This window comes from Hippoglossus hippoglossus, chromosome 1, assembly GCF_009819705.1.
Source record: "Hippoglossus hippoglossus isolate fHipHip1 chromosome 1, fHipHip1.pri, whole genome shotgun sequence".
NCBI classification, from domain to species: domain Eukaryota; kingdom Metazoa; phylum Chordata; class Actinopteri; order Pleuronectiformes; family Pleuronectidae; genus Hippoglossus; species Hippoglossus hippoglossus.
Genome location: NC_047151.1, coordinates 10,391,694 through 10,418,052, shown reverse-complemented (window position 1 = coordinate 10,418,052; position 26,359 = coordinate 10,391,694). Strand labels below are relative to the sequence as shown.

The 26,359-nt window shown below is 41.4% G+C and overlaps 1 protein-coding gene and 1 long non-coding RNA gene across 7 annotated transcripts in view; one reads left to right on the top strand and one right to left on the bottom strand.

The window, feature by feature from the left end:
* The window catches only part of crebbpa (CREB binding protein a), a 52,195-nt gene that overhangs the window by 5,057 nt on the left and 20,779 nt on the right, over nucleotides 1–26,359 (bottom strand). For 2 of the 6 annotated variants that reach the window (XM_034585276.1, XM_034585247.1), the window contains exons 3-27: nucleotides 19,666–19,845; nucleotides 18,751–18,994; nucleotides 16,816–16,929; nucleotides 14,451–14,714; nucleotides 14,005–14,104; nucleotides 13,693–13,830; nucleotides 13,430–13,547; nucleotides 13,132–13,303; nucleotides 12,784–12,846; nucleotides 12,309–12,430; nucleotides 11,077–11,289; nucleotides 10,422–10,724; nucleotides 9,920–10,099; nucleotides 9,131–9,302; nucleotides 7,449–7,567; nucleotides 7,084–7,323; nucleotides 6,589–6,677; nucleotides 5,186–5,266; nucleotides 3,585–3,641; nucleotides 2,848–2,925; nucleotides 2,689–2,756; nucleotides 2,014–2,164; nucleotides 555–701; nucleotides 348–461; nucleotides 52–217 (exon numbers count right to left, since the gene is read on the bottom strand). In XM_034585276.1, the coding sequence (XP_034441167.1) occupies nucleotides 52–217; nucleotides 348–461; nucleotides 555–701; nucleotides 2,014–2,164; nucleotides 2,689–2,756; nucleotides 2,848–2,925; nucleotides 3,585–3,641; nucleotides 5,186–5,266; nucleotides 6,589–6,677; nucleotides 7,084–7,323; nucleotides 7,449–7,567; nucleotides 9,131–9,302; nucleotides 9,920–10,099; nucleotides 10,422–10,724; nucleotides 11,077–11,289; nucleotides 12,309–12,430; nucleotides 12,784–12,846; nucleotides 13,132–13,303; nucleotides 13,430–13,547; nucleotides 13,693–13,830; nucleotides 14,005–14,104; nucleotides 14,451–14,714; nucleotides 16,816–16,929; nucleotides 18,751–18,994; nucleotides 19,666–19,845 (3,693 nt within the window). The remainder of the gene's footprint in view (nucleotides 1–51; nucleotides 218–347; nucleotides 462–554; nucleotides 702–2,013; nucleotides 2,165–2,688; nucleotides 2,757–2,847; nucleotides 2,926–3,584; nucleotides 3,642–5,185; nucleotides 5,267–6,588; nucleotides 6,678–7,083; nucleotides 7,324–7,448; nucleotides 7,568–9,130; nucleotides 9,303–9,919; nucleotides 10,100–10,421; nucleotides 10,725–11,076; nucleotides 11,290–12,308; nucleotides 12,431–12,783; nucleotides 12,847–13,131; nucleotides 13,304–13,429; nucleotides 13,548–13,692; nucleotides 13,831–14,004; nucleotides 14,105–14,450; nucleotides 14,715–16,815; nucleotides 16,930–18,750; nucleotides 18,995–19,665; nucleotides 19,846–26,359) is intronic. The other 4 variants (XM_034585253.1, XM_034585267.1, XM_034585262.1 and 1 more) reach the window with 4 other exon arrangements.
* Nucleotides 22,628–24,469, top strand: LOC117761532. The gene is made up of 2 exons (XR_004613842.1): nucleotides 22,628–23,394; nucleotides 23,890–24,469. It is a non-coding gene; the product is annotated as an uncharacterized LOC117761532 (long non-coding RNA).

Genomic DNA, 26,359 nt, shown 5'->3' with positions numbered 1-26,359 from the left:
CAGTAAATCAAACCAATATTTTGAATGCACATGTTAATTTCTCCCCTTTACCTTGTAGTCATGAAGAATCCTCTCTGCAAAGGCTTTGTCAAGCATCTTCCTGTACCACTCCTGTAGCCTCTTAGGCTTGGGGATCTTCTGATCAGGAGGATGGCAGTGGAAGATGTAATCATCTCCTTCACTGGGAGGGCATGCCCAGATGTGGCCCTGGGCGTACCTGCAGACAGTGTTAAAGGGAGGAGATCTGTTGGCCTAGTACAGGATCCAATCAAAACCTTCTTTCCCAACACTCTTCCCCATGTTGTAAGCTTTTGAGAGGTGAAGCAGAATAGAAGGGTGAGGCTTACCCGAGTTTCTTGACATATTCTAGATAGCCGATGAGGATCTCGTGGTACACTGCTGTTCGTAGAAGCCGAGGTCTGAAGAAGTGAATACTGTCAAGGTATGATATGTAGACCCGTCTGCAGAGGAAGAGAAGAGGACCACGGTAAATATCACAGGTCAGATCCCATCTCTACTGCCATATACTGCATGTAATAATTCGATGTACAGACCTAGTGTTGGGGAATGGGCTCTCGGAGCCGTACTCCTGCACGTGCATGCCAAAGAAGCAAACGTCCACACCGTCAATCTCCTCAAAGGCGAAAAGTGCTTTGGTTCTGTAGGGAAAGGTCTCAGGCATTTCACCCGTGTCCACAAATCTGTAGAAATAAAGAAAATAGAATTACCACCTCACAGTTCAACAAGCAGTCACATTTACATTCATGTCTGCCGAGAGTCATATAATTTACATAGCGATTTTATGAAAAGTATGAAGTGTATGGATATTGAGGTATGGCCAAAAACATAGTTTGTCAGGTCACAGTGACCTTGACCTTTAACCATTGCACATGAAAATCAAATCAGTTCACCACTGAGCCCTATTTGTGTCCAAGGAAATTTTCTCAAAGTCTCAGGCAAAAGAAATGTCACCGGTGCAGATGTATTAAAACCAATATTAAAATGTGTATATTAAGATCTAGCCATCTACACAACAACCTAGAACATTTCCTGAAAATCAGCGTTGGACTATTGGAAACTAAAACATGTAATCTGGGGGTGATATGAAGTTAGGAGAGGCTGTTGAACAGTAAGGTGCGGACTGAGTAAAGCTGCAGATTTTGTATACTTACTTTATTTGACCAGGGAGTGAAGATACTCTACACACCTTGTAAAGGTATGTAACCTTTAAACCATGTGGTTTTAGATGACCCCCTCTAGTGAAAATCAAGTTTCTAACCTCTCTCATGTTCATATGGTGTTTTTTTAGAGAAGATAAATGTGTTTAATTAATGGTTAATCAATACCAGGGGAGGAACTTTAAAAGAACATTTCAAGTCCTCTGTCTTATTGTGACTCAAAAGGAAACAAGAGTCACAAGCTGTCTGAGACGTTTGCTTGTGTGTCGCTGGTTTATAAAACACTCAAGAACATAATGGGATGATTCAGGTCAAGAAGCCTTCAGTCAATAAAAGAAGCAAACAGTCTATAATCAATCCACCTGAAGATAACAGGTTTCAGGATGAGGGCCTCCGCCCTGTGAGGATGGGACAAACATCGCAGACTTTGATCTCGTGTGAGGAAACAGTAAACCACTCTGAGGTACTCAGGGAGGGTGTAAACTCCATCTTGTCAAACCAGCAGGCTCCACCATTACTCTAAGTGGTACAAAAGCTTTATAGAGGGCATTCAGCTTTGTATGGCAGGGACAATAAACAAATCAGCTCAGGGCAAATAAGAACTGTGCCGATGCATCTTCAAATATAAGAATGTGAGACAGGTACAGGTCATCTACAACACTATGGCCGCCCTCATCTTGTCCTCTCGTTTATAAATAATAATCATGTAATATAAATGCTCAAAAAACAAAAGCATACATTACAATTTTAATTCTGTTTTTGGCAAGGGCACTGGTCCTGAAATCCTTATTGTCCCCCAGATGACCCATCTATCTGCAGTCAGTGATGCTCTCACCTGGTTTTCATGCCTGGTTTAACCTCCACTGTTTTGTCGGAGCTCGCCACCACTCGTACAAACACCTCTCCAGCCTCTGGGTGGTTTTGTCTCTTCAAGTATTTATTCACACGGTCCTCTATGTACATTCCCAATCTAGTTGACTGCAGCCCTACAGGGATCAAACACAGAAGAGATATTTCAAAATGATAAATTCTAAACGTTCTGCAGGAGCCTTAAAATGAAATATAATAATGATAATGAAATAAGGAAAGCACTAGAACTGATTATTGTGAAACTAGTGATGGTATTTAGATCTCAGATCTGTTTATATCTTATACAAAAGGTCATATATTTTGTAAAGGGCTACAAATATCAAAGCACAAGGCCTACAACAAAGCTGGGACTGTCGCTCAGGTTCAGATAAGAGACAGTTTCTATTACCCTGTGTGCTTGTGAGAAAAAAAACTTCAATAATATGTGGACCTTTTGAAAACTGCACTGAACCATACAGGGAAAGCTAGTCGATTGATCAATTGACAAATTGATCAATCAATAATCTAAACAATGGGATTTTTAAATACATTTGTCAAATGTGAGAATGATGCTTAAAGTGTTTGTCATGTGTTAGGCTGGATATTTCTGGGTTTTAGACTTGTCAGAAAAACTAAATGAATATAAAAGAGCAGCACTAACGTTTTGCAGAGAACTTGTTGTCCTTCCGTGTTTTTCCACTCTTCTTTAAACAGTTGTCACAAATGAATCTAGAAAGAGATAAATTTAAGACGTATTGTTACAATTTGTACATTAAATATGTAAAGAAAAACCTAGGAGAAGCTGAGTTAAACATCTCACCCAGACGGCCAAATGACGTCGTAGTGTAGGACGCAAATCTGGTGCATTTTACGTCCACAATCTTTACATTCAACAAACCTGAAAAACAGCAGAGACATATACAATACTTAACATTTCCACATGTTATGTTACATGTTCCACATATTGTTCAGTTTTTGAAAACTGTCCACATCATGTTTCTGATGCGGTCATTTGTATGAATGTTGATATCTTTACTGCTGAAACAGCAAGAAACTCATCTCCATTCAAATCAATGTTCCTCCAGTCGTTACACAATTGCAAGCCAGCCAATGCAAGTGTGCCTTTGTTGGAGGTTCGGTAAGTCCAGTATTTTGCATTTGATTTAACATTAAGTCACAATGAGAAAAGCAATCAGTGTGTCAGAGAACTTGGGGCCTGCGTTCTCTGATGGACAGGCAGAGCTCTAAGTTCCACTCAGCAGGTGGCGTTGCCGAGTTGCCCTGAGGCTTCACTGAAACCGATGCGATTGATCAAAAAGGTTCAGAAAGAAAATATGCAGACTGTGAACCACAGGCACAGAAACAAAGACAGATGTGGATGACAGAAAATAACCTTTAAAAGAGGTGATCATATAAAAGTGGAAAATGGAAACAGAAGTAAAATGATTTTTCAAGACGAATCATTAACTTCTAGAAAGGCAGTACACAAAGAAGATACAGTATTTTCCCTCTGTGTTCATCCCACTTGTTAAAGGGTGTGGGGTTGTGTGTACTTACGGTTCGGAGTCGAGCACGTCATTCTTCTTCCGTTCAAACTGGTCTTTTGATATCATCCTGAAATGAGAGGGAGAGAAAGGGGGAGAGTCCTTTTTTAGTCTTAACGGCCACTCAAAGCGCTTCATAGCACAGGCCGCATTCCCACACTCAGTCATACAGCTCTACTATACGTGTGCTTCTTCCTTCACACACTGCTGACACAGTTGTCAGGGGCAAATTAAGGTTAAGAGTAGGGTTGCAAAGGGGCGGACAATTTCCGGAAACTTTCCATGGGAAGTTAAGCTCGGGAATTTTGAAAAATATTTTTTACCACAAATTAAACACTGAGCAATAAAAACGTCATTCAAAACTCTATTTTAAAGATGTATGGAATGCAGCACACGCTGCACGTTGAATTTCCACCCTGCACTGTGCATTTCTCTATCACATGTGCAGTGCATTCTTCCATGTGCAGTGCATTCTTCCATCACATGCACAGATAATTCCCAGCATCCTGCACACTACAGCAGGGCTATTGATGCCACACTACTGCATTAGCCCAAGGACTAGTCAGGGAAGTTTTGATGATATTACTGGGGAAAATATATTAGCATGCTGATTGAGGATTGTTCATCTAGCCTATTTCTATTAATTTATCCATCAATTGTAAAATATTTTTAAAGACGATTCCAATTGTTTAGCTAACTATTTATATCTCTGGCATTGCATTAGTGTTTTTTACAAGCTTTTTTCTCATCTTACTCTACAGAACAATGCCACGTTCACTATCTCATGTGTGGAGACATTTCACCCCAGCCAATGTAGAAGGAAAGGCTGTGTACATTTGCAAATACTGTGCAAAGACCTATGTTAAGAATGCCACAAAGATGCAGAAGCATATAGTCAAATGCCCAAAGTTTCCTCAGGGCTCAATTCAGCTTATGACAAAACAAAATGTTTATATTTATGTCTGTATATGACAAGGTAAATACAGTTAGTATAAATTACCCACAAAATTTCCAGTTTATTCCCCGTTAATTCCCGTATATTCCCATTAATTCCCATGGAAAGTTTCCAACTTTGAATATTCCCGGAATTTTGCAACCCTAGTTAAGAGTCTTGCCATAGGACACTTTGGCAAGTGGATTGGAGGAGCCGGGGATCAAACCACCAACCTTCGGTTAGTGGCCGTGGCCGACCAGCTCTAACCCAACGTGTGGGCTTGCAGACTTTTAATGTATAGATAAGCATCTAAAAACCAGGCACACTTACTGTAATTTAATTGCAACCAATTATAACTGTGAATATTAAGTCCCAGTGAAGAATTATATCATATCAAGCAACAGGCTAATAATGGTAAGTTTCTAACACCTGGAGTAATTTTCAGTATTTAATAAGTGAAGGACAAGCAAATAAATAATTAGAGCAAAGTTTGGTTTCCTTGGTGGTTAACCACTATAAAACATGAGGAAACATCTTCATGGACAAGACTGATCTTTGATAGAAATAATTTAAAAAAGTGCAGAGATCTCCTCTTGGAATATGTTTCTAAAATGACTGGTCTACTTCATGTGATTTATTATCATCTTTTAAATGGATGTAAGAAGAGACAGTTTACTTACGTTTGTGGCTGTGTAGGATCATCTCCTAACGTCACACTCTCCCCCTGGATCTCATTGAAGCACTTCTCACAGAAGTGGTACCTGTCAGACACAACACATTCACATTCAGGACATACAAAACTATCAACTCTGCTGAACAACAGTTTCATATAGATCCTTGTGTTTGTTTGACTGAATCGAAATGTCTCGTGATCAGCTACTTGTTGGTGTGTGCCTAATACAACTGTGCACAAAATAACACTTGTCTTTTATGTTTTATAATAGTGAGCGGGGAATCCCAGCGCTCCTATTGAGAGTGTAAATGGACTGCGCTGCAGGAGCCTCATGCTGTCTGTCAGGCTGTTTCACTGCTGCTGCTGTGCTGCTCCGCTCTCAAAGTGCCTCATCAAAGTGTGAAAAAAAAAAGGCTGCAGTTACACTGTTCATACAGCAGGGGGGGCAAGGGAATGTGTTGTAAACCGTTATCTGCTGGCTTTCAGCTGAGAAGAAAAAGCTATGATGGACAATGCTGTTTGTGGCCTGTTTGTGTGTGTGTTATATTTTCATCTGTCGAACAAGAGAGGGGGCGGCGACACTGGATTCACTCAGTCCCCTGATAAATACTGAGAGAAAAACAATAAACACACATGCTCCAATGCTTTCATTGTTTGACGCTCGTTTGGATTTAGGGTCTTCACTGTTTCCCTTTATGGGATTGGGATGCAATGCGGGGAACATGGCTGGTAATAAGTATTGTTGTGACCAAAAGCCCCATGCTGTGCCAGGACTGAGTGGCAGAGCCATTAAAAGTCTATCAAGACCATAGTTGTCCCTCTGGAGCTATAGAGGAACTATGGGGGACAGATAAGGCTGCAGGGGGACAGATAATACAGTTCAAATGCTGCATTCATCTCTCATCAAAACATTTTATGAGAAAATCTTCATGCAATGTCTGAGTGTATACGATGATTCAGTGAGATTACAATTACTACTAGAGCAACATTATTGTTGCTCTAGTAGTTGTTCACAGAGTTGAATTTACAGCCAACCATAATCGCAGAGACTATTGCAGTGTCTGTTCTAAACCTGCTTGTTTGAAATGGGCCATTAATTTGACCTGTGGAAATGATGGTTGCAGCTTTCTTTTTGAAGGTGTAAAAATGACCTGCAGTAATTGAGCCGCAGCAAATAAAGGCCGACTGCTGGACTCAGTCCACAGAACCCTGAAGCTGCATCACCGCTGTTCACCTGTTTATTCAAAGTGCAGTGAAGCAAGACTCAGTACGCAGAACCGAAACTGGAGAATCAGTTAGCGTTGTTGTGATCAACAACATCACATTGATGTTGAGAGCACTGGTCCCCTGTTTATTAAAAACATATTAATAAAGAACACATCGTGTGTCCAGACACACACACACACACACCTGTTCTGGTAACTGTAGTATGTTCCTCCAGTAGGTATGGTGCAGAGTTGCTTGCCATAGCAACAGAGGGTTTGTGGAGAAAACTCATACTGCAGATATAGAAACAAAAACAGGAAAGGTGGTCAAAATATGTCAAATAAATGTTTGCAATAAATCCTTGAAAAATAAAAAATCAATAAATATAAATGTCTTTATTTGGCATTTGAATTAGCCTCATCTCTCAGTTGGTGTTCAGCAATGTGCAGCTATCAAAATATTCAGAATCACAGGGTGAAAAATAAAACAAATGCTCTACTGACTAAGTCAAACTCTTTTTTACATGTTTTACCAAACAAAAAAAAAAGAGTGGAAATAGAAATTGTCATTGAATTCTTTTAACTTGAACACCTGAAGTTAACAGCTATTTATGGCTGAATAGGAATACATTCTTTTCCAGTCTTTCCTTCTCCATTTACAGTCTCTGTAACTTCATTTAGTCTGATCCCTCCATCTCACCTTCCTCCCGCAGCAGTAGCCCAGGCCCTGCATGACAGGGTCGATCTCTGACTCAAACACCTCTGCCAGTTTGGAGCAGTACTTGTAAACACGGGATGTCTTGCGGTTGTAGACCCAGGCGTTGTTGAACATCAGCCAGACATCATCGACATATTGCCAGGGTTCTTGGTATTGTCCCGTGTCGAGCTTACGCTTTATTGTGGAAAGATCTATCGGGTTTTTGACAATGTCAAAGTAGTCCTAGAGAAAGAAGGGACAGATAAATACTTTTGTGTTACACACAAAAGAGCTAAAATTGGGCAGCTGAATTATGTTCATCCACTAACGTGAGAACATTAGGTGGCAAGTGCGTATGTGCTACGTACCGGGATACCGAGAAGCATGGGGTCTACTGGCTGTCTGAAGGGCAGCGACTCAGGGTCCTGCCGGTAGAGCGACTCCAAAGTTGGCATCAGAGCCTGACGCAACTCCTCGGGCTTAAAGACTGAAAAATGGAAAATCAAGGAATTATTACACAGAAAGAGACGACTGCTCCAGAAAAAAATGCATCAAATATGAAGGCAAGCAACAAAAAAAATCTACTCTATTATATCTTGCCACTTTTTTCGGAGTGTAACATGTTTATCTTATCCCTCATAAGACAATTTTGGAACAAAATATAAAATAGCCTTCACAAATACATCAGACTCACAAAAAAATAACAAGCAGTCAATTTAGCACTACTCACTCTGTGTCTGACCAAGAGTTTTGATTAATGCTTAATTTAACATTATTTCATACCTGCAAGCCAATCGTAACTGAATCCCTGTGTCCTTCAAGTAGTTATCATGATTGTGTGATATCAACAGTATTCTACTAGCAGTTGCATTGCCCCCTTATCAGTTGTGCAAAATTCTGACAAACTCAAAGACTTGGCAGTCAACGCCATACTAATAATGTTGTAATAACAAGTTATACTAAAACTACAACAATCCGTCTTTCTCAAAGTTCCAATAACAGCATCGGGAATAAAACAGATACTGTTAAAAATGTCATCTTGGGCATTTTCAAGTACACAAATGTATGCATCGATCAAATGCAGCGTCTTTATAAAGCATATTAATTTCACCTAGTTAAAATTGTTACTGTGTTTTCCCCCAAAGCACCTCCTCTTCACTGCTCCTAGCAATACTGGTTTTAGAGCAACAAAGAAAAAGTGACTTCTGGTAGTACTAGCTAAAATGCCAGCAATTTTACAAAATTTCCCACTGCATACTACCACAAGTAAACCCAATGTATACTGAATGATATTATGACTTCAGTTTTGAGGGGTGGCATTATTGTTGCCAATTATTATTTCTGCCAAGGTTTTTTTTAGTTTTGAAGTTGCTGTTGCACTGTTCTATACTGTCACTGTACTGTTTAAAACTTAAAAGGTCGTTTGTGATATTATAGAAACTGCGGCTGCACTTCAACAGCTGTTTAAAGGAAGTTCTTGCTGTGTATCCCAAGATGTATTTATTTGTGCACTTTTTCAGTTCTGATTGCCAAACTAGATAATAAAAGAAGTTCTATGTCATACATTCTCTATATGTATTTGTTCTTCAAAGGGTTTAATCTGAGCGAGCCACACAACAATGACTGCAATCATCACTTCCATATAGGGTTAGTACAATACAGCTGTTAAGATATGTAATATAAATTGATATCTTTTTAAATGCGCTGGTATCGGATTAGTATCGGTAAGGGAACACATGTTATCAGAACATCTTGAAGCTCCTCTGAAGATCTAATGACGCTAGCTGAAGTTAATGGTGCGGCTGTAGATTCTGGTGTATAGTGGAGCTTCTACTTCAGCAGTTAAAGCTAATGAGCAAGTGTGTAGACCGACTTCTTATTTGGTAACTAAAAATAAGTCATGACAGTTGGTCTCACAGTTGGCACAGCGTGGGTGTTTGAACATTACAGACGATGACAAAAAAAACTCTCTGTTCACTGAGTGGAGCTCATTCGTAATCAATCATAAACTCAGACACAGGTTATATTCTGCTCGCGGCTTCAGACTCACTTTTCCTCCGTGACTGAGAGGGGGAGGAGGAGGCTGTGCCGTTGGCTCCACCCTCTTCCTCTTCTTTGGGTTCTGTCTTTATTTCCGGCTTTTTCTCCTCCACCTCCATCGGCTCCTGCTTCCCCTCTGGCTCCTCTTTCTGTATCAACTTTGAAGCCGAGTCCTCCTCTGTCTACAGACAAACCGGCAAAATGACTGGTTATACGAAGGTCAGGTTTTAAAACTTAACACTAAAAGGGCATCGATAACTGAATACATATAACAGATAACAGAATTTGTCTACCACACATTTGTGACTATACTGATCTGGAAATATGTTTTACACTTGAGGATAATTGCTCGTGTGTCTTGTGTTATACTACTGCTGCAGTGACCATAGATGAAAAGATGGTTTGCTCCTCAATCAGCCAGGCTCTTGACTTTATTCGACTGTTTAGTATTTAAGGAAGCCTATTGGTTACTGATAATGTGGAGGCAGGACTAAGTTTACAATTAATAACAAAGTAACACTTGAGACCTAGAATATCAGATGTGTTATATTCATTCAAATCAATCCACACAGGGTAATATCAAATTGTAAGTGTAAGAATTGGGGATCAAATACATACAAATTATTGGCTAATCCTTATGACACGTTGTATGCAATCATTGTATAAAGTGGGTGTGCTTGTCTAATTTCTAATTCCGACATCAGAGGGGGGTTTCACGTGCTGTTTAACCAGCCGTCCAGCACTTGGTTTGAAGTATACTGGCGATTTTATTGTATTTAACCACGCAGCCCTGACTCACCTCCATCTTGCTCTCAGATTTGCCGCCAGCGGCCTTAAACACCTTTTTGTCGTGGTGTGTCTCTGCTTTGATCTCCTGGACAGGCAGGTCTGCTCCGACATGCTTCGAGTGCAGGTCAGCGCTGGCGGCTGAGGCTGGTGTGGGCACCCGGTTATCCAGACTGGCTCCTGGTTGAGAAAGCTAAAACAGAAGAGGGAGGGACAGAGGCAGAGAGAGGAAAGACAAATATGAGGTATTTGCAACAGTGTCACTGCTGTTTTTGCATCCAGGACTGAAGCTATGACACAGATGAACACGTCCATATTGATTTCATTGCTGCCTTAAATTGAAAGATGTAATGTTCCCAGTGTGATGGATGCTTGAAACAGTGAAGATGCAGTCGTAAGACATAGAGGTGGATGTGGATGGGTCGGATTGATACATGGCAGTCAGAGGGATGGGAGTTTGCCCGGGAGCAGGCGGGAGTTCAGAGTGGAGGGCATGCGGAGGATCTCAGTCTCACCGGCGTAGTAGGGGGCTGAGGCGGGGGCTGCGTCTGTGCTGCTGTGGGAAGCTCTGCCTGGGGTTGGGGCTGGGTGGGACGGGGCGGGGTGGCACCCTGGGCTGGAGCAGGGCCAGGGAGGGTGGGGGTGGAGCTGCGGCTGGAGGGCTGGGGGTGCGGCAGGTTAGTAGCCCCCCCAGCCGTAGAGGCGGAGGAGGCAGCAGGTGAGGGCGTGGAGTGCAAGGGGGTTTGGGAGGAGGCTAGCTGAGGGCCCACTGAGGGGCCAAGTGCATTCATGGGGAGGTTAGCACTCTGCTGCTGCTGCTGCTGGAGAGAAGGACACGCACGCGCACGCACAAACACAAGGGCAGGCGGGCAAACACGTACACAGGTACACACAAGAGAAGCAGACAAACAAACAATCATAAGGTCAAACAACAACACACAATTTGGGGTTTAGAGGGCATATTATGATTGTTCCAAAAACAATTAAAGAGCAATTAGGATGAAGTATGATCGGTTAAGATAGTTTGATTTTAGTTTCCCAGAAGCTATTTGTAAGTAGCACAACTTCGTAGCCTCTCTAAAAGCAAAAGAATTATCGAATACAGCCAAAAACATCAGTTATCCAACTAGGTTCACAGCTCCACACTCCTCGTCTCTCTCCCGGTCTCACCTGCGTGACAGCAGCCTGTGCCTGTGGCTGACCCATGCCAGGGCCCACGGTGACGTTCATGGCGCCTGGCGCAGCCACTGCAGCAGATCCTGGAGGAAACTGGGTCTGAGCCAGAAACTGTCCCTGGCTGGCCGTCTGGCCCACCATGTTGCCGCCACCATGTCCGGCCATCATGCCCTGAGCCTGGGGCATCCTGGAGGGAGACAGGCCCATCTACAAGGCAGGAAAACAAGGTGTTACTATGGCCATAGCGACAGAAATTCTTCAGAGGGTTTCCATTGACCAAACGATAATGCAAAGATCAATCACAGTACCGATATTTCAGCAGCACTATAATTCAGTTATGATGTATTTTAATTAAATTCTATCAACAATAAGGCTGTGTGAGACTGTGCATAATGGTGGCTGTAAGGCATTTACATTATGTGCATTACCCTATACTTAAAAGTCAGACTTCAAAGTCAGACTATAGGAAGTATGATAAGTGTTTTTAAATGTATTAACTTTAATAATTTGAAATGTGCTGATCCATTGCCTATTGACAGGCAGTGTGCGAACAGGAGTTTAAATCTTGAGTGATCAATTATTTGTTTTAGTTAATTATTCAAATAGTTCAATTGATTTTAGAATCAAAAAACTAATTAACCAGTTTTGTTTTAACCTTTGTACGGTCTCAGTTAATTAATACATTAATGATTAGTATCAGAGATAAAGGAAATTACCACTTTAAAATGTTACGAGGATTTATCTCATTTATGATATATCAACATATAATTTGATTTTTTTTTTTTAAGATGTTGCATTCTTGTTACGTTCACTGAAAGTCTCTCAAACACAAATGTAAATATTTAAATAGGTATCTCTGGTGCTGTTCCGGTGACACTGCCTTTTATTCAGGAACGAAATGAGAGAAATGGCCATTTCACAGTTTGTGATCACCGCAGTCCTGATCTTATCAAGACATGGAATAACAGGGCACATTATTTTCTACTAAAAAGGTCAGTGCCTCTATGCCACATTTTAACAGCAGGGCATTTGCTTTTTTGTTATTTGACAAACTGGCACAGTTAAATCTTTAAAAATTCTCCAAACACTGAACAATAGGTCAGAGGTACCTTGTGTAGACAGCCAAAGTTTGCTCATGTTACTTGTATGGGTCTGTGGATATGCATGCATGTGTGTGTGTGTGTGTGCTGTGATTTGTATTCCCCTCTGCCCCCTGCCCTCCTCACCGCTGGGACGGAGCTCATGTTCATTTGCTGTGGATGGTTCATAGGTGAAGCAGCTCTAGCTCCCATGGGTGCCTGGGATATCTGGGCATTGGGCAGAGTCATGTGGTTGAACTGGTTCAGTCCTGGACAGAAGAGTGGGCCACAATGTTAATAATGGACACACACAGGCAGGAGACAATGCCACGATAGTGGTGATCGTTTATACATTTCATTAAGTTAAGGGCAGTTTTGAAGCATAAGCTACACTATAATTAGACTTCTTTAGTTTGACATCTCTCAATTATCCTTTCTATTGGCACATCTTTATTTTCTACAACCTCCTTTACTCGTTTATTCTCACTTCACACAAATGTTACACTTATTTCTTGTCTCCTGCTCATCTATTTCTGTGCTATGTTCTCTCCAACCGCCAGCTGTTTTATTTGAATCTATATGAAATCGAGACTTAAATTACCATGTGCCATGCAAGACGTACCTTGGGAAACCTGCATGCGATTCATGATCTGATTTGGCATGTTCGGGAGAGGAACAGGTCCGTCTATGAAACAAAAACAAAATATATGAACCAAAAGATAGCTAGATGTTATATACATGAATAACCACATTAACAGCTGTAATGAAAAAAGTCCAAGAACATCCATAGCAGTTTTTATTAAAGAATTACATAGTTATTCTCAGCTTTATAAAATAACACAAATATATCACTATATCAGTGTCAGTGGTGGCAAAATAATTTTAGGTAGAGTTATGATTAAAACTAACTATGGCAAGTAAACTTTAAAAATTATTTGACCTGAAATTCAGTTACGATATCTATACTGACTCTGTGGCCTTGGGCCCAATGCATTGGGCTGGGCGAGGCCAGGCTGCTGCGTCCCCTGAGCGGCCATTGGTGCCTGGTTGATGATCTGCTTCTGTAGCCTTGATCGCCTCTTCTCCTCCAATTCCTTTTGGATTTTATAGATTTTCTCAGCCAGGAAGTGATAGTACTCATCCTGTAGTGGAAGGAGATAGTAAAGTATTTCGTGGATATACTATGCTAAAAAGGTGTTGTGTGTGGCCTTGATTATATGACCAATTCAAGTCATTGCTTAGTTGAGGACTAATTTAAAAAGACCTACCCGGCTGTTAGCTGACTCGTACATGTCTCCCTCCACCTTTCTGGCGTAGGCTACCAGGTTCTCCATTCGTCTGTCCTTTAAAGCTGCCGGGTCAGGGGTAGGGAATATGGCTTGTACTCTGCCACACAAGAGCAGAATTTGGAGCAGTGAATATCTCTGGTAATTTCTACTACCGTTATTTCTGGACATGAAACAGAAGCCAATAAGGGTAAGTAACAACTCAGGTGACTAACTAGTTATCTTCACTAGGGGTATGTACTTACAGTTTGTGTACGAGGTGATTGCGCAGGTCCTGAGTGACGTGCTCATGCCAGGTTTTCCTGGTGCCTGTGGCAGGGACAGGTGATGCTGTGGGTAGGTTGCCCATTGATCCTACAGCTGACCCGTCTGACAGCAGCTGACTGGATGTGGAAAAGGAGTAACAAAGAGGGTGAGATGTGACAAACAATTGAGAACGTTGAGGTTTAAATATAAAAATGTTGCACTCAATTCAACAAATGAAAAAAAAAAAAAAAAATAAACAAATTAATCAGATCAGCGAATGAAAGACTTAGTGCTTATTGACAGGGACTGACTTGTTAGTGTTGAGTGAGTTGGGAAGGGAGTCTGAGTGCAGGTTTGTCTGTTCTGAAGTGGTCACACCCATTGCCGCACCTCCAAGAGCCATCTGGTTACCTGTAAAACAGAACTGTGTGAGCAAATAGCACTGCCTGATTTCAAACTCAAGCTCTGTACATACATCTTTGAATAGCCGCCACGTCTGTAACTGAAGTGCACTGTACACCACAAAACACATGTTGAAATGACTGCAAGTATTAAAATTAAGGATTTTATGAACCCATTTTCTTTCAGCGCTTTTCCAATTTGTATTTCTTAGAATTCAAACCTACTTAATGTCCTTGCAGCAGGGTGTAAATGCAAAAGCCAGCCAATACATACAGACAAATGTAACAGTACCATGTTAGACAGCTTATAATGCTCATAGAAAATATAGAAATAAAATCAGCTCGTCTGGATTTACCAAGTGCATTGATGGGTCTCATCTGCTGCGAAAGCTGTTGCTGTGCGTTCTGTGCCCCTGCTGACTGTCCTGGGCTCGCAGCCTGCTGGGCGGGGGCCTGCCCAGTGGCCTGGCTGCTGTAAGGCAGCCCAAGTGCCGCGTAGGCTCTCTGCATGGAGCTGGGGTCTATTGGGGTTGAGGTATTAATGGTGGGAGCACTGGCCTGGCCCACTCCAACTGAAGACATGGCGTTCTGGAGGCCTGTGTTGGGAGAGCTCAGCATAGCTGAGGAAAAACAGACAGATTCATCAATCCAAAACACTCACAGATAATCACACTGACTATACTGTTATCAGCTTGCAGTGCTGAACATGTTGTTTATTCTATTGCTGCACCAGCTTGAGTTCATAAACAATATGTAAATGCTGATGCTGTGTGCCAATCCCAATAAATATGAAAAGTACCTAGTTTGGTGAAAACATGCCTGGGATGTACAATAGAACAGGTGACAAAAAATGCACATGCATTTTGACTAGGGCTGTCAAACAATTAAAACATTTTAATCATGATTAATCACCATTTCTAAATGCCCGAAAAATCCCCATTTTGTATGTATATTGTTGTGGGAACGGAAAGATAAATGACACAAGGTGGATATATACATTTAACATTTGCTTTTTTTATTGATGACGAGTCCAAATGTTTGTTATTAAGATTGAACAATAAAATCAAACTAAAACATACCACACCATAATTAAATGTGGCTGTCTCTTTGCTTTGCCTGAGCAAACATAGGATGATGTTATTTAGAATATATATTTTTTTTTTTATCAAACTCAAAGAACCTTTATCCTAAACTATTTGGGCATCTTAACCTTTGCTCTTTTTTTTGGATGGTTGAATAAAAATGTTTTCTTTTCTTTTTTAAATCAAACAAACAACCAAACCTTTACTCAATTTACTTCATGCACTGATAACTAGTGATTAGTGTTTATTAGTTCAAGTGAGAGCAGAGTGGAGGAGAACACAGAAACTCCAGCTGGGTACAAACCAACTGCAGCTTCTGCTCTGATCATGACGCAGCAGCGCTGACCACTGAGCAGATGTGACCAGAGAAACTCTGTGTTTCACTGTTCTTCTACAAAGTCACTGACCGGCTGCTTCACGTGAACGAGCTCTGATCTCACTGCGCGTCGCTCTGAGCGAGTGAGTGGGGGCGGGTATGGGTACATGGAGCGGGTCAGTCTGCGCATGCGTTAATGCGTTAAAAAAAAATGAACGCGTTAATTCCACAAATTAATCATCCAGCGTTAACGCGTTAATTTTGACAGCCCTAATTTTGACACATTGACCTCTGGGAAGATGAAGTCATAACATGGCAGCATTATACAGTAAGAACATTAACATAAGGCTAAACTCTTTGAAAAGCAGTGAACTGAATAAATGAATAAATCCCTTCAGGGGACACACTATTAGCATATTTTTCTGGGTTCAGGCATTGGTTGGACTAAAAAGACACTTACTTTGTGCAAAGACAAAAATCAGAGGAGGCAGAACAAAGTAATACTGCGCTCTGTTTGCATTGGCAGGAGAGACACAAGCCCCGGCATCATGTTCTTTAACATGCAAGCCAAACGGGGACAGACCAACCCTGGAATGCTCTAAGTGATGAAAGATGCTGAGCAAAATGGAGAATTAAAGAAAGAAAAAAGTTTGAAGTAACTAACGTAAATGTTCCAGTGACTAATTTAGGTAATCCAGAGAAGAAAACAGTCTGTCAGTGCATAATAACAGCTACATGGAGTGAGTGAAAAACAAAACAGAAAGTAGAGCAGTTCTTGTACGAGGTATATGGTGTCAAACTCAGCTCTGTTCGAGTGGGGAGTGGCAGTAAACAGCACGACAGCAAATGGCTGCGCGGAGCTCCTCGAGCACACGCTCTACGTTTCCACCCTCCTTCCCACCATCACACTTCTGTTTCTTCTGTGTGTCAGATTACAGGCACAGCAGGACCACACTCTTACTAATCGAGTGCTTTAAGTCATCGTGGAGGAGCGTAAGCCTAGAAATAAACTGCCAGGCTTGTCTGAATGGCTAAAGGTAAACACATTCGACACACAAACATCTTTGACTGCTTTCAGGAAATCAGCATGCAGGTCGAATTCTTTCTAAAGGACTATTAAAGCACTGTATTGTATCCTGTCATGGCTTAGGGAAAAACCGAGGCCTTTGTTAAACGAACCCAGAGGTTGCCATGTGTCGATATCGTCTAACTTATTCAATACTGTCAATTGAGATAATTCAACTTTTTTAGTGAGTGTGGTAAAAGATGACAAGTTGATAATGTATATGTGGCAGCAGGCCAGAACCAGCTACTCCTCCTTACGCTGCTGGGTGCGCTTGTCGCTGGCATTCTTCAGCGGCAAGCAGACGGGACAATCGTGTCGTGTGCAATTTTTCCAGTGGGAGATGATCTGTCTGGACGACGCACAATGAGCCACTACAGGGGAAAGCAGAAGGAGATAAGGGAGGAAAGTTAGCAGGTTATAAAACCATTATCCTTACAATATTCTGTACTTGTTCAGCACATAGCACTTGAAGCAAGTGGTGGGACAATATCACCTGAAATCAATATAATGGTTATTATATTCAACCCAGTAATTTAGTGTTAACTGAAGCAAAGGTTTTCCAGCATGACCAACATGGCATTTTATTTCCATTTCAGTTCTTCTTCTGTATTTATCATAGACCATAGACCTCATAAGACCACGATACATGTTTTGTTACATTCATCAATCATGAGTTTCCTGGTAAAGTTATATAAAACAATAATACACACTGCATATAGCATTGCATTAAACTCAAATCTAGGACTCAAGACGTTATGCAGTAACATCATTAAAAGGATTTGTCTAGTGGACCTGGGACCTGTAAGGAAAAGAAAAAAGAACTAAGCAAACCACATTAAGAGTAAGAAAGATGGACAGAGAGTAAAAGAAATGTTGAGCTCACTGCGCTCATTTCCACTTAACCCAGTAGAAGGGAACCCAAACCACATTTCCCACTGCGTGACTGAGCAAACTGAGGGGCTTCATTTTATTTGTGGCCAGTCTAATGTGCTAGCAGCTGGATTTCTCACAAGAAATCAACAGCAGGCTAAAGTCAAACTTGCTAGCTGCCTGGCACTTTTGACTACTGCTCCATTTCCAATTATGTCTTCAAGCTTCAAGGGCTATGCCAAAATAAACAATTAAATTGTATTTTCTTTGTGAGAATGCCAGTAATACTGGCAAAGACTCAAACATAGCAGCACTATCATATTGATGGCTTTCTGCGACTATGTATGCAAGGAAAATTGCATCAAATATAGGTCTGAAGCCAAACCAAGCAGTCCGCAGACACCAGGGTTTCTTCAGGTGAAAAAATAACAATGCCAACAGACACGAGATAAATGTAAAATCTTACAGATGATAACTACGTGTTAGGAAACAAAATCTCTCGTGACTGTTGTTTCAGTGACAGCGAGAAGCAGAGATCCTGGGCAAGAGGAAATGAGCTGGCATGCAGAGAGCAGAAACACAGACGCCTTTACACTTCACGCACCTTCGGCTCTGAATGTGTTTGACTTGAAATATAACTTTAGAGTCCAAGCAAAGCAAAAACACATGAGTCAAACTTAGCTGCAGAAGAATTTTTCATCACATCAAAAGCAGACAGAAATTGACAATCTATAGCCAATGATGTTCCCTACAGATCTATCAGACATTTTTATATGTACAAATACTGAAAACATTGTCACACTTTTCCATTATGTTAATAACAGTTTTTTCTCATCAATGTTGTAAATATTGTTATTTAGGTGATGTTCTCAGTTCTATTGCACTTCTGTGCGTCCGGGGAGAGGGATCCCTCACATGTGGCTCTCTCTGAGGTTTCTATGTCTATTTCCACTGTTAATGTTTTTTTTGGTCGTTTTTCCTTACTCTTGTTGAGGGTTAAGGACAGAGGATGTCACATCTTGTTAAATTGTGAAAATGGGCTATACAAACAAAATTCGATTGATTCATTAATTCAAAAGATGATAGAAAGAAGGTCTCCAAAATTATTGAGGTCTAACTGAAAATGACTGACTTAAGTTAAAAGACGCATTTTCATTGTGCTGCTTAAAGCTCTTTTTCAAAATACGTAAGTTTTATGTAGTATTACGTATTTTGAAAAAGAGCTTAATGAAAATTTATCAAATAATTGTGTTAAACTTTTTAACATCTGGAAATCATAAATTTGTATTTGCTGCCTATTTATTTAAAATAAGCCAACTCACCCTGGCAGGACTTGCCGGCCTGGCAGTGGGTCATGTGGTTGAGGACGTTCTTCATGGTGCGGCAGTGAGGCAGGGCACAGGCCCTCACCTCCCCATTGGCCTGCTCCCGACGCTGGCACTTGTGTGCGTGAAGCAGCAAGACCAGCTGCTGCTGGATAAGCTTGCGCTTCTCTGGGTCAGCTGTAGGTACTGCCGAAGGCACTGCCACACCTCCGCTGCCAGCCAGGGGGAGCATCGCGGCCTGCTGCGGAGGCTGCTGTTGGAGCTGATGCATGGTTGACAAAGAGAAAGGCAGACATGTCAAAGTTGCAATGGGTTAAAATAACTGTCTTTTTACTTGTGGTGCTAGCCATTCTTGTCAGTTGCTTGCAGTTAGATGATTTTCCATATTACCAAACTTTATCAGGAACTTTAAGTCTGATGCTAGTAATTTTATACATCTCTGAAGCATCTCTAGTATTGTATGAAGTTATAAAAGTTCTTAGAGGTTGCCCAACCTTTCAAGTTTGACTTCTAATAGAGCAGATTAGTCATTCAATTATTGTCTGTGAACTTGCAATTACAATCAATTATTACAATCAGTCAATCATAGCAAGATGGACAACATTGTAAAGGTTCTGCAATCACTAAATGAAAATTATAAAACAAGAATAAACTTCAAGCTTGTATCTTTATTAAATATAATCAAAACAGAAACACTAATCACATGCAGACAAGCAGATATTAGCTGTTAGTGTTGGGACAAAAATGTAAACATCAAGACACAGATGTGTGTAATTCTTAGATTATCCTAATTAATCAATTTGTCAACAATAAACTTGGAATCTTAAAAACTATAACACTCAAATAGTACAACACATGTTCATAGATATAGTGAGCAACTGTATGGCAATGTCTGAATGTGTAAGCACTAACCATGTTTGGCACGCTTGTGACAGCAGCCCCTTTGAGTTCGCTGGGGAAGGGTGGCAGACTGTTGGCAAGAGCAGCCTTGTTCTGGAGCTGCTGCTGAGGGTTTAGCTTCTGGCCCGGCCCTGTGGCACCCTGACTGTAGGGCTGAGTGCCAAACGGACCCCCATTGCTTGCTAGGCCCATCTGGAAAACAGATTTATTGACAGAAATGTGAATGTTATAGTAAAGCATTATTATTAGCTTCACAGATTGGCAGGAAAGGCTATTTTGAAATGCTGACATTACAAAGGCTTGACTTAAATTGTTCAAAGTATTTACAAGTGTAACATATTGATTTGATATGCTTGAACCGATTATAACTCACAGTCTCTCCACCAGTCATTTACACGCTACTTCAACCTAGCCAGAGGTTAACATTTATGTGAAAATGATGTGATGTTATCATGAAACTGTTTCCATAAACAAAGACCTGTGACTCTATCTGAACTCTGAGAAGTCCAGATGTTACAATGGATGATGATTTTCTTGTGTGTTCTTGATCTGCTACATCTGTCAAAGCAGCACCAATGTGCCAATAAAGGTTCCGCTTCAAATTCAAAGCCAATTTGTCATTACAAGCCCCCCACTGCCAGCACAGGCACCAACATAGCCAGGCTGACTGTGCTGTTTTGGCCTAAACCAGCACACTGATGCTCTGGCACCATCACAGCACAGCATGACACCAGCTATTGGCAGGATGGACTTCCCCATCACTCGACTACAGACACATTTTCAACTTCTCCCCCCTCTCTCAAAGAGAGGGGAGGGGCTCTCTTCTACAACTAGATAGCAGCAAAGGTTTTAAAGTCGATCCACAAGAGAGAACTCTGGCATTGGAGTAAGTAGGTAAGGGATTACCTACTCGGATTTTTGAAATAGTGTTTCTTAATTAGCTGTCAGCCACTGACGGGTAATTAGGCACAACTTGGCAGTCATATTCTCAAGATCCTGTTGGGTTGTAGTCCAAATTAATTCTTCAGCAAGACCCCTGAGAACTTTCCCTACTTAAGAGCCTCTTCCTAGAAAAAAATTGATTCTATATGATTCTTATATTGTATTATATTAAGGTTTTTTGGAACAATTGATTTTTAGAAGCAAATGGCAGAGTTTTAACACAGTTTATTGTTACTCCTGGCAAATATCAATATTGTAAAATTATTATTGTTAATATTATTTTGGGTTGGGTACTGAACTTTGAATCTTTTAGTTTTATGAAACAGAACGGACTGCTTAGATACAATTGAGTATCCAGTGTTTCCCCTACGATGAAGTTGTAGCAGCGGCGGTAAAGTGCGCGTTGTCAAATGTTAATGTTCCTTTGTTTTCTTTGTGAGTGTCCTATGCCCCCGGCATGATGCCACCTTGGGAAAGCTGTCGCCCAAACCTAGATCCTCGTTAACAGGCTCTCCGCTCTCATCCAGCTTAAACCCAAAATGTTTTCACTTCACCTCCAGCTGCTTCACTGTGTGTTTCGCTCTGTATGAGTGAGTGTGGGCGGGGCCATCCCGCTGTGTGTGTGAACTTTGCCTCGCTCTCAGACACAGAGAAGCGGCACAACTCGCTAAATGTCCGTGAAATTGTTATGTAAATAAACATGCATGTAAACACAATGCGCAATTTATCCAGGTCAGCTAAATTATCGAGTTCATATTTATATATTGTATGATTAGTCGATACAGTAATTAGCATGACAGGCCTACTCGGTGCTATGATCGTTGTTATGAAAAAAAAAGAAAGAAAAAAAAGTCAGCTCAGCAGCAGCAGTTATTATTCAGCAGCAGCGCAAAGCCGCTGCTAAATGCATGTAGGGGAAACTGGTATCGGAAGATTTCTGCATTTACCGTGTTTGTTGCTACACTGCGTCTCATAATTAGTTGCTGAATGGTTGTTGGCTTGCGTCTACTGGCATTTTAGTCTGCTATATTATACATGCATTGGCAATCAAAAATGAACTGAAGGTTTCTAGGGACATAGGCAATGCCAATTAGTCCAGTGATGCCATGCTAAGAGATGGGGCTTGTGTGTTGTTGCATAGGGCTGGGGCTACGCGTCGACGTCCTCAATCGCGCAAATGTGTCAAAGGAAGGCACATTTAAAGCATGGATTCACCCAAAGAGCAAGCTGAAGCGGGGAAAAAAAAACCTTTTTTCAGTGATGTACCCCCTTTGAAATATTTTTTCAGCCGAGTACCCCCTAACCAGCGCAAAGCATTTTTGGTTGAAAAAAAGATGTAATACACAGTGCTGTGCCATTAGTGTCTGATTTATTCAACTTTGTAACTAGACACTTTCAAATTTAAAACTCCATCAATGTGCATAACATTGCTCATTTGTAGTGGTCTCTCTTGAACTATTTGGAAATAAAAAGATATAAAAATAACTAAAGACTTATTAAAAAAGAAATAATTATCTCAATTATAAATAAAGATTTGTGCACATAAAAATATTTATCAACTTAAAGTGCCCTCTTTTGGGATGATAATAAAGATATGTTCTCAACCTGAATTCATGAACTTAATTATAGATAAACACTTCTTCACAAAAAAAAAAAAATCATTAACTTAATTTTAAATAAAAGATTAGCTCAAAATAAAAAATAAAAATATTTATCATCTTAAAATATCTTCTTTAAGGATCGAAAAGAATACTGATCTTAAATTTACAATTGTCAACACTGAAGATTGCATTGTTGCATTGAACTGAGTGAGTGCTTTTGCATTTACATTTTAGTGAGAAACTTGTGCTTGTGCTTCACTGAGAATCGTTGTCAATCTTGGTGGCAGGGAGGCAACTGCTGTGATCAAGCTCTTCTCCAGGCACAGTCTGTTTCTTTGCTTTGTTTTGATCACAGTCATTGCAGAGAAGGAGGCCTCACATAAATATGTGGAGGCAAAGGGTAGTAGCTGCTCCAAAGCTTTCTGCCCAAAACTGTGTGAGTGTGGATGTGGCAAACTTCATCTGGAGGCCACGGTCAGATGACACTTCCAGGAGTTTTTCCTGATAATTGACAGGTAGCTTGCTTGCGTTTGCTTCGGACAAGAGAAATGGGTTTCTCACCCAATCCAGCTGTGCAGATTTCTCCTCCATGTCAGGAAAGTAGGAATGAAAATCTTGAATCAAGTTGGTCAAATGTCCCACTATGACCGACTTGACTGGAGCTCTGTCCACATCCTCACTAGAGAGCAAATCATCCACCTGAGGAAACCAGGTGAAATCCCCCTGTGCAGAGGCCCTTCTCCACAGCTCTGCTTTCTTCAGGAAGCCACCCACCTTGTCATACAGGTTTAAAATGCTGGTGTCCTTGCCCTGCAGAGACGTATTCAGTTCGTTCAGTTTGCTGAATATATCTGCCAGATAGCACAGCTTTGCAAGCCAGTCTGCGTCCTGGAACAAGGTGGCATGGGGAGATCTGTGCTCAATCAGAAAGGTGTGTACTTCAGGTAGTAATTCCAACAGCCGGTTGAGTATTCTCCCTCGAGAGAGAGAGCCAGCGCACTTCTGTGTGCAGCAGCAGTTGTGTGTGTTCAGCTCCCATGTTCCATGTCCCACGAAACAGGCACGCATTACGTGGCCTTGACTTTATGAAGTTGATCACTTTGATGCGGTCGTTCAAAACGTCATGTAACACAGGGCTCATTTTCTTGGACGCCAATGCTTCCCTGTGTATGACACAGTGAGTCCACTTCACGTCGGGGTTTTCTTTTTAATGCACGTTATGAGTCCTCTCGCGCAGCCCGTCATTGATGCTGCTGCGTCCGTGCAGATGCTGCTGCAGGATTTCCAGCTCATGCCGTTTTCACAGAAGAAGGTGCTGACAACATAAAAAATGTCCTCTCCTGTTTTCCCCTCCAAAGTTTTGCAGAATAATATGTGCTCATAAATGTCGTCAGTATCGATGTATCTCACAAAAGCAACAAGTTGTGCATTTCCACTGACATCTGTGGATTCATCCAGCTGGAGTGAAAAAGGGTCGCTAAGTTTTCCCACAACTTGCTCGACAATGTCTGTTCCCATTTTATCTACTCTGCAGCACACAGAGTCATTTGACAAAGGCACAGTCTTTAATTTCTCCGCTGCATTTGTGTCCAGCATGGTCTCAGCCAGCACAACAGCGGCTGGAAGGAGCAGGTCTTCGGCTATAGTGAATGGTTTCTTGGCTTTAGCTATGAGCAAAGACACCGCATAAGAGGCCTCCAGGGCTTTCGCTGATGTCGTGGAGGCTTTCCGCATCGTGTCTTGAGATGACCTGAATTCAGAAAGTTTCCTCTTAAAAAACTCAGGTGGCTTACCAACATGACTTTCATGTTTTGTCTGGAGATGCCGCTGAAGATGTGCTGGCTTCATGCTACTGTTGGCTAATCTCTCCCCACAGAAAAAACACAAAGCCTTGGGTGGGTGGCAACTCGTGGACGTAAATCCCATTAAAACATATTCTTCTGAATACTGACGGAATTTTGCCGGCTCTGGTTTTCGCCTTCTTTGGCACTTGTCCCTCCGTGTTTTCAGCGGCATTGCTGCAACGCTTCAACCACGACTCCATTGTTTGAGTTTTCAAGGCGGCAGTGATGACAGGTGATGACAGGTGGCGTGTGCCAGGTTGGGTCAAACCATCCTGGTATGGGGGAGACTCTGGGTTTTTAGGATAATGAAATTGAATAGCCTACTGAATATAAAATTCAGTTCATGAACTTACACTTATATTTTATTGAATATTTATTAAATAACAATTTTTAAAGGATTTTTGAATGGATGTTAATTTTAAATATATATATTTTTTAATCTCACGTACCCCTTGGAGTGCCTTCACGTACCCCCATTTGAGAACCACTGATCTAAACCAGAGGTCACTAACAGGTGGACCGCGGTCCGAGTCCGGACCCAGAAGCCGTCCCGTACGGACCCGGACCTACAGCCAAAACAGAAGGTTATGATTTAAAACCTGACGGGGCGCTTCTATTTGTAACCGGCGCAGCTTTTGTAGTCTTTACGGTAGTGGTTTAGCGGATGAGGAAACGCGGATGAGAAACAGAGGATTGAGACGGAGAAAGGGAGAGAAACAGAGGAGTGAGACGGAGAAAGGGAGAGAAACAGACGACTGTGCCGGAGAAAGTTGAGAAACAGGAGTGAGACGGAGAAAGGGAGAGAAACAGACGACTGTGCCGGAGAAAGTTGAGAAACAGGAGTGAGACGGAGAACGAGAGAGAAACAGGAGTGAGACGGAGAAAGGGAGAGAAACAGACGAAAAAAGTGGGATATAAGAGGGGAAGAAAGTGATTCTAAAACTGTTCAATTGTTAAGATGTGTTGAGATTTATTATCTGTAAAATTGGTTGAGACTTTTGAGTCAAGATGTGAAACAGAAAAAGGGAAATTCAAACTTTTGCTCCCTTTATTTTAAGTTAAGCCCTTTATTTGAACATGCACAATTTTCACATTTTATTTATTTTTCTCTTATTTTGAAATGCAGCCCTACTTTTATTTAGTTAATGAGAGAACATTATACATATCTGCAATCATACATACATGTTCAGTTCTATGTTACGTGGCAATAAATATTGTCAAAAAGTTTTTGAATCGTACTGAATTCATTTGATTTGACAGTCAGGTATTTAGTACATGCAGATGTTGATACAACTACTAGGCTACTTAAATATATATCACACTAAATAGTTAGACATTGTGATCTTCCGGACCTTGGCTTCAAGAAATTTTCCCTAACTGGACCTCTTTAAATTTTAGTTGAATACCCCTGATCTAAAGCATAAGTCACCAATAGGCGGACCGGACCCAGACGCTATTCTATACTGACCCAAACGTATTATTAGATGTTGACGGAGCATTTCTATTCTAACCTGCGCAACTTTTCTCGCATTTACGATGGAGAAACAAGAGAAAGTGGGGAACAAAGAGAAAAGGAGTGTTAAAGCTGTTTAGTTGTTAAAGGGGACATAGCATGCCCATTTTACCACAAGTTGATATGGTTCCTTGGGGTCTTAATGAAATGTCTGTAACATAATTTGGTCAAAATACCACAAGGATCATTTAAAACAGCACCCTTTTTACCCTGTATAAAACAGCCCTCCACAGAGTGACCTGTTTTGAGTGCCTGTTCCTTTAAATGCTAATGAGCCAGCTCCCCCCCCCCCCCCATGATTTTAAACAATATAAATTACATATTTTATGATATAAATTATCAAATATGCATCCCATACTTTGTATTCCCCTTCTGTTGTCCTGGAGTTTTAATTTTCCCAATCACATAATTAAATGTCCCCCTCTGCCCATCCACTACAAGCACACAAGCAGACAGACAGAGAGAGAAAGAGAGGGGTGGGGGGGGCTATGAAGACCATCATTTACCCCCGAACCCCGACATTCAACGGGTACAACAACAAGCGGAGAAAGCAGAATCGCGGGCTGACCTTATATATACAGTCTATGGGGCTGACCAGCGCGGAGAAATGCACGTCCTGTGTGAACATCCAGGCGGCTGCGCGCTTGAGAACGGCGCTGCGCTGCCTCGCAGCGGCGCTTCCGCGTCCGGTGTAAACCCGGCGTAACGAGTGGGGGGGCTCTGTGTGTTTGTGACAGTGTTACAGTAGTGCTGAACACTGCGGAAGTCTTCCACACTGCTGGCTCTGTGGCGTTGACACAAATTCC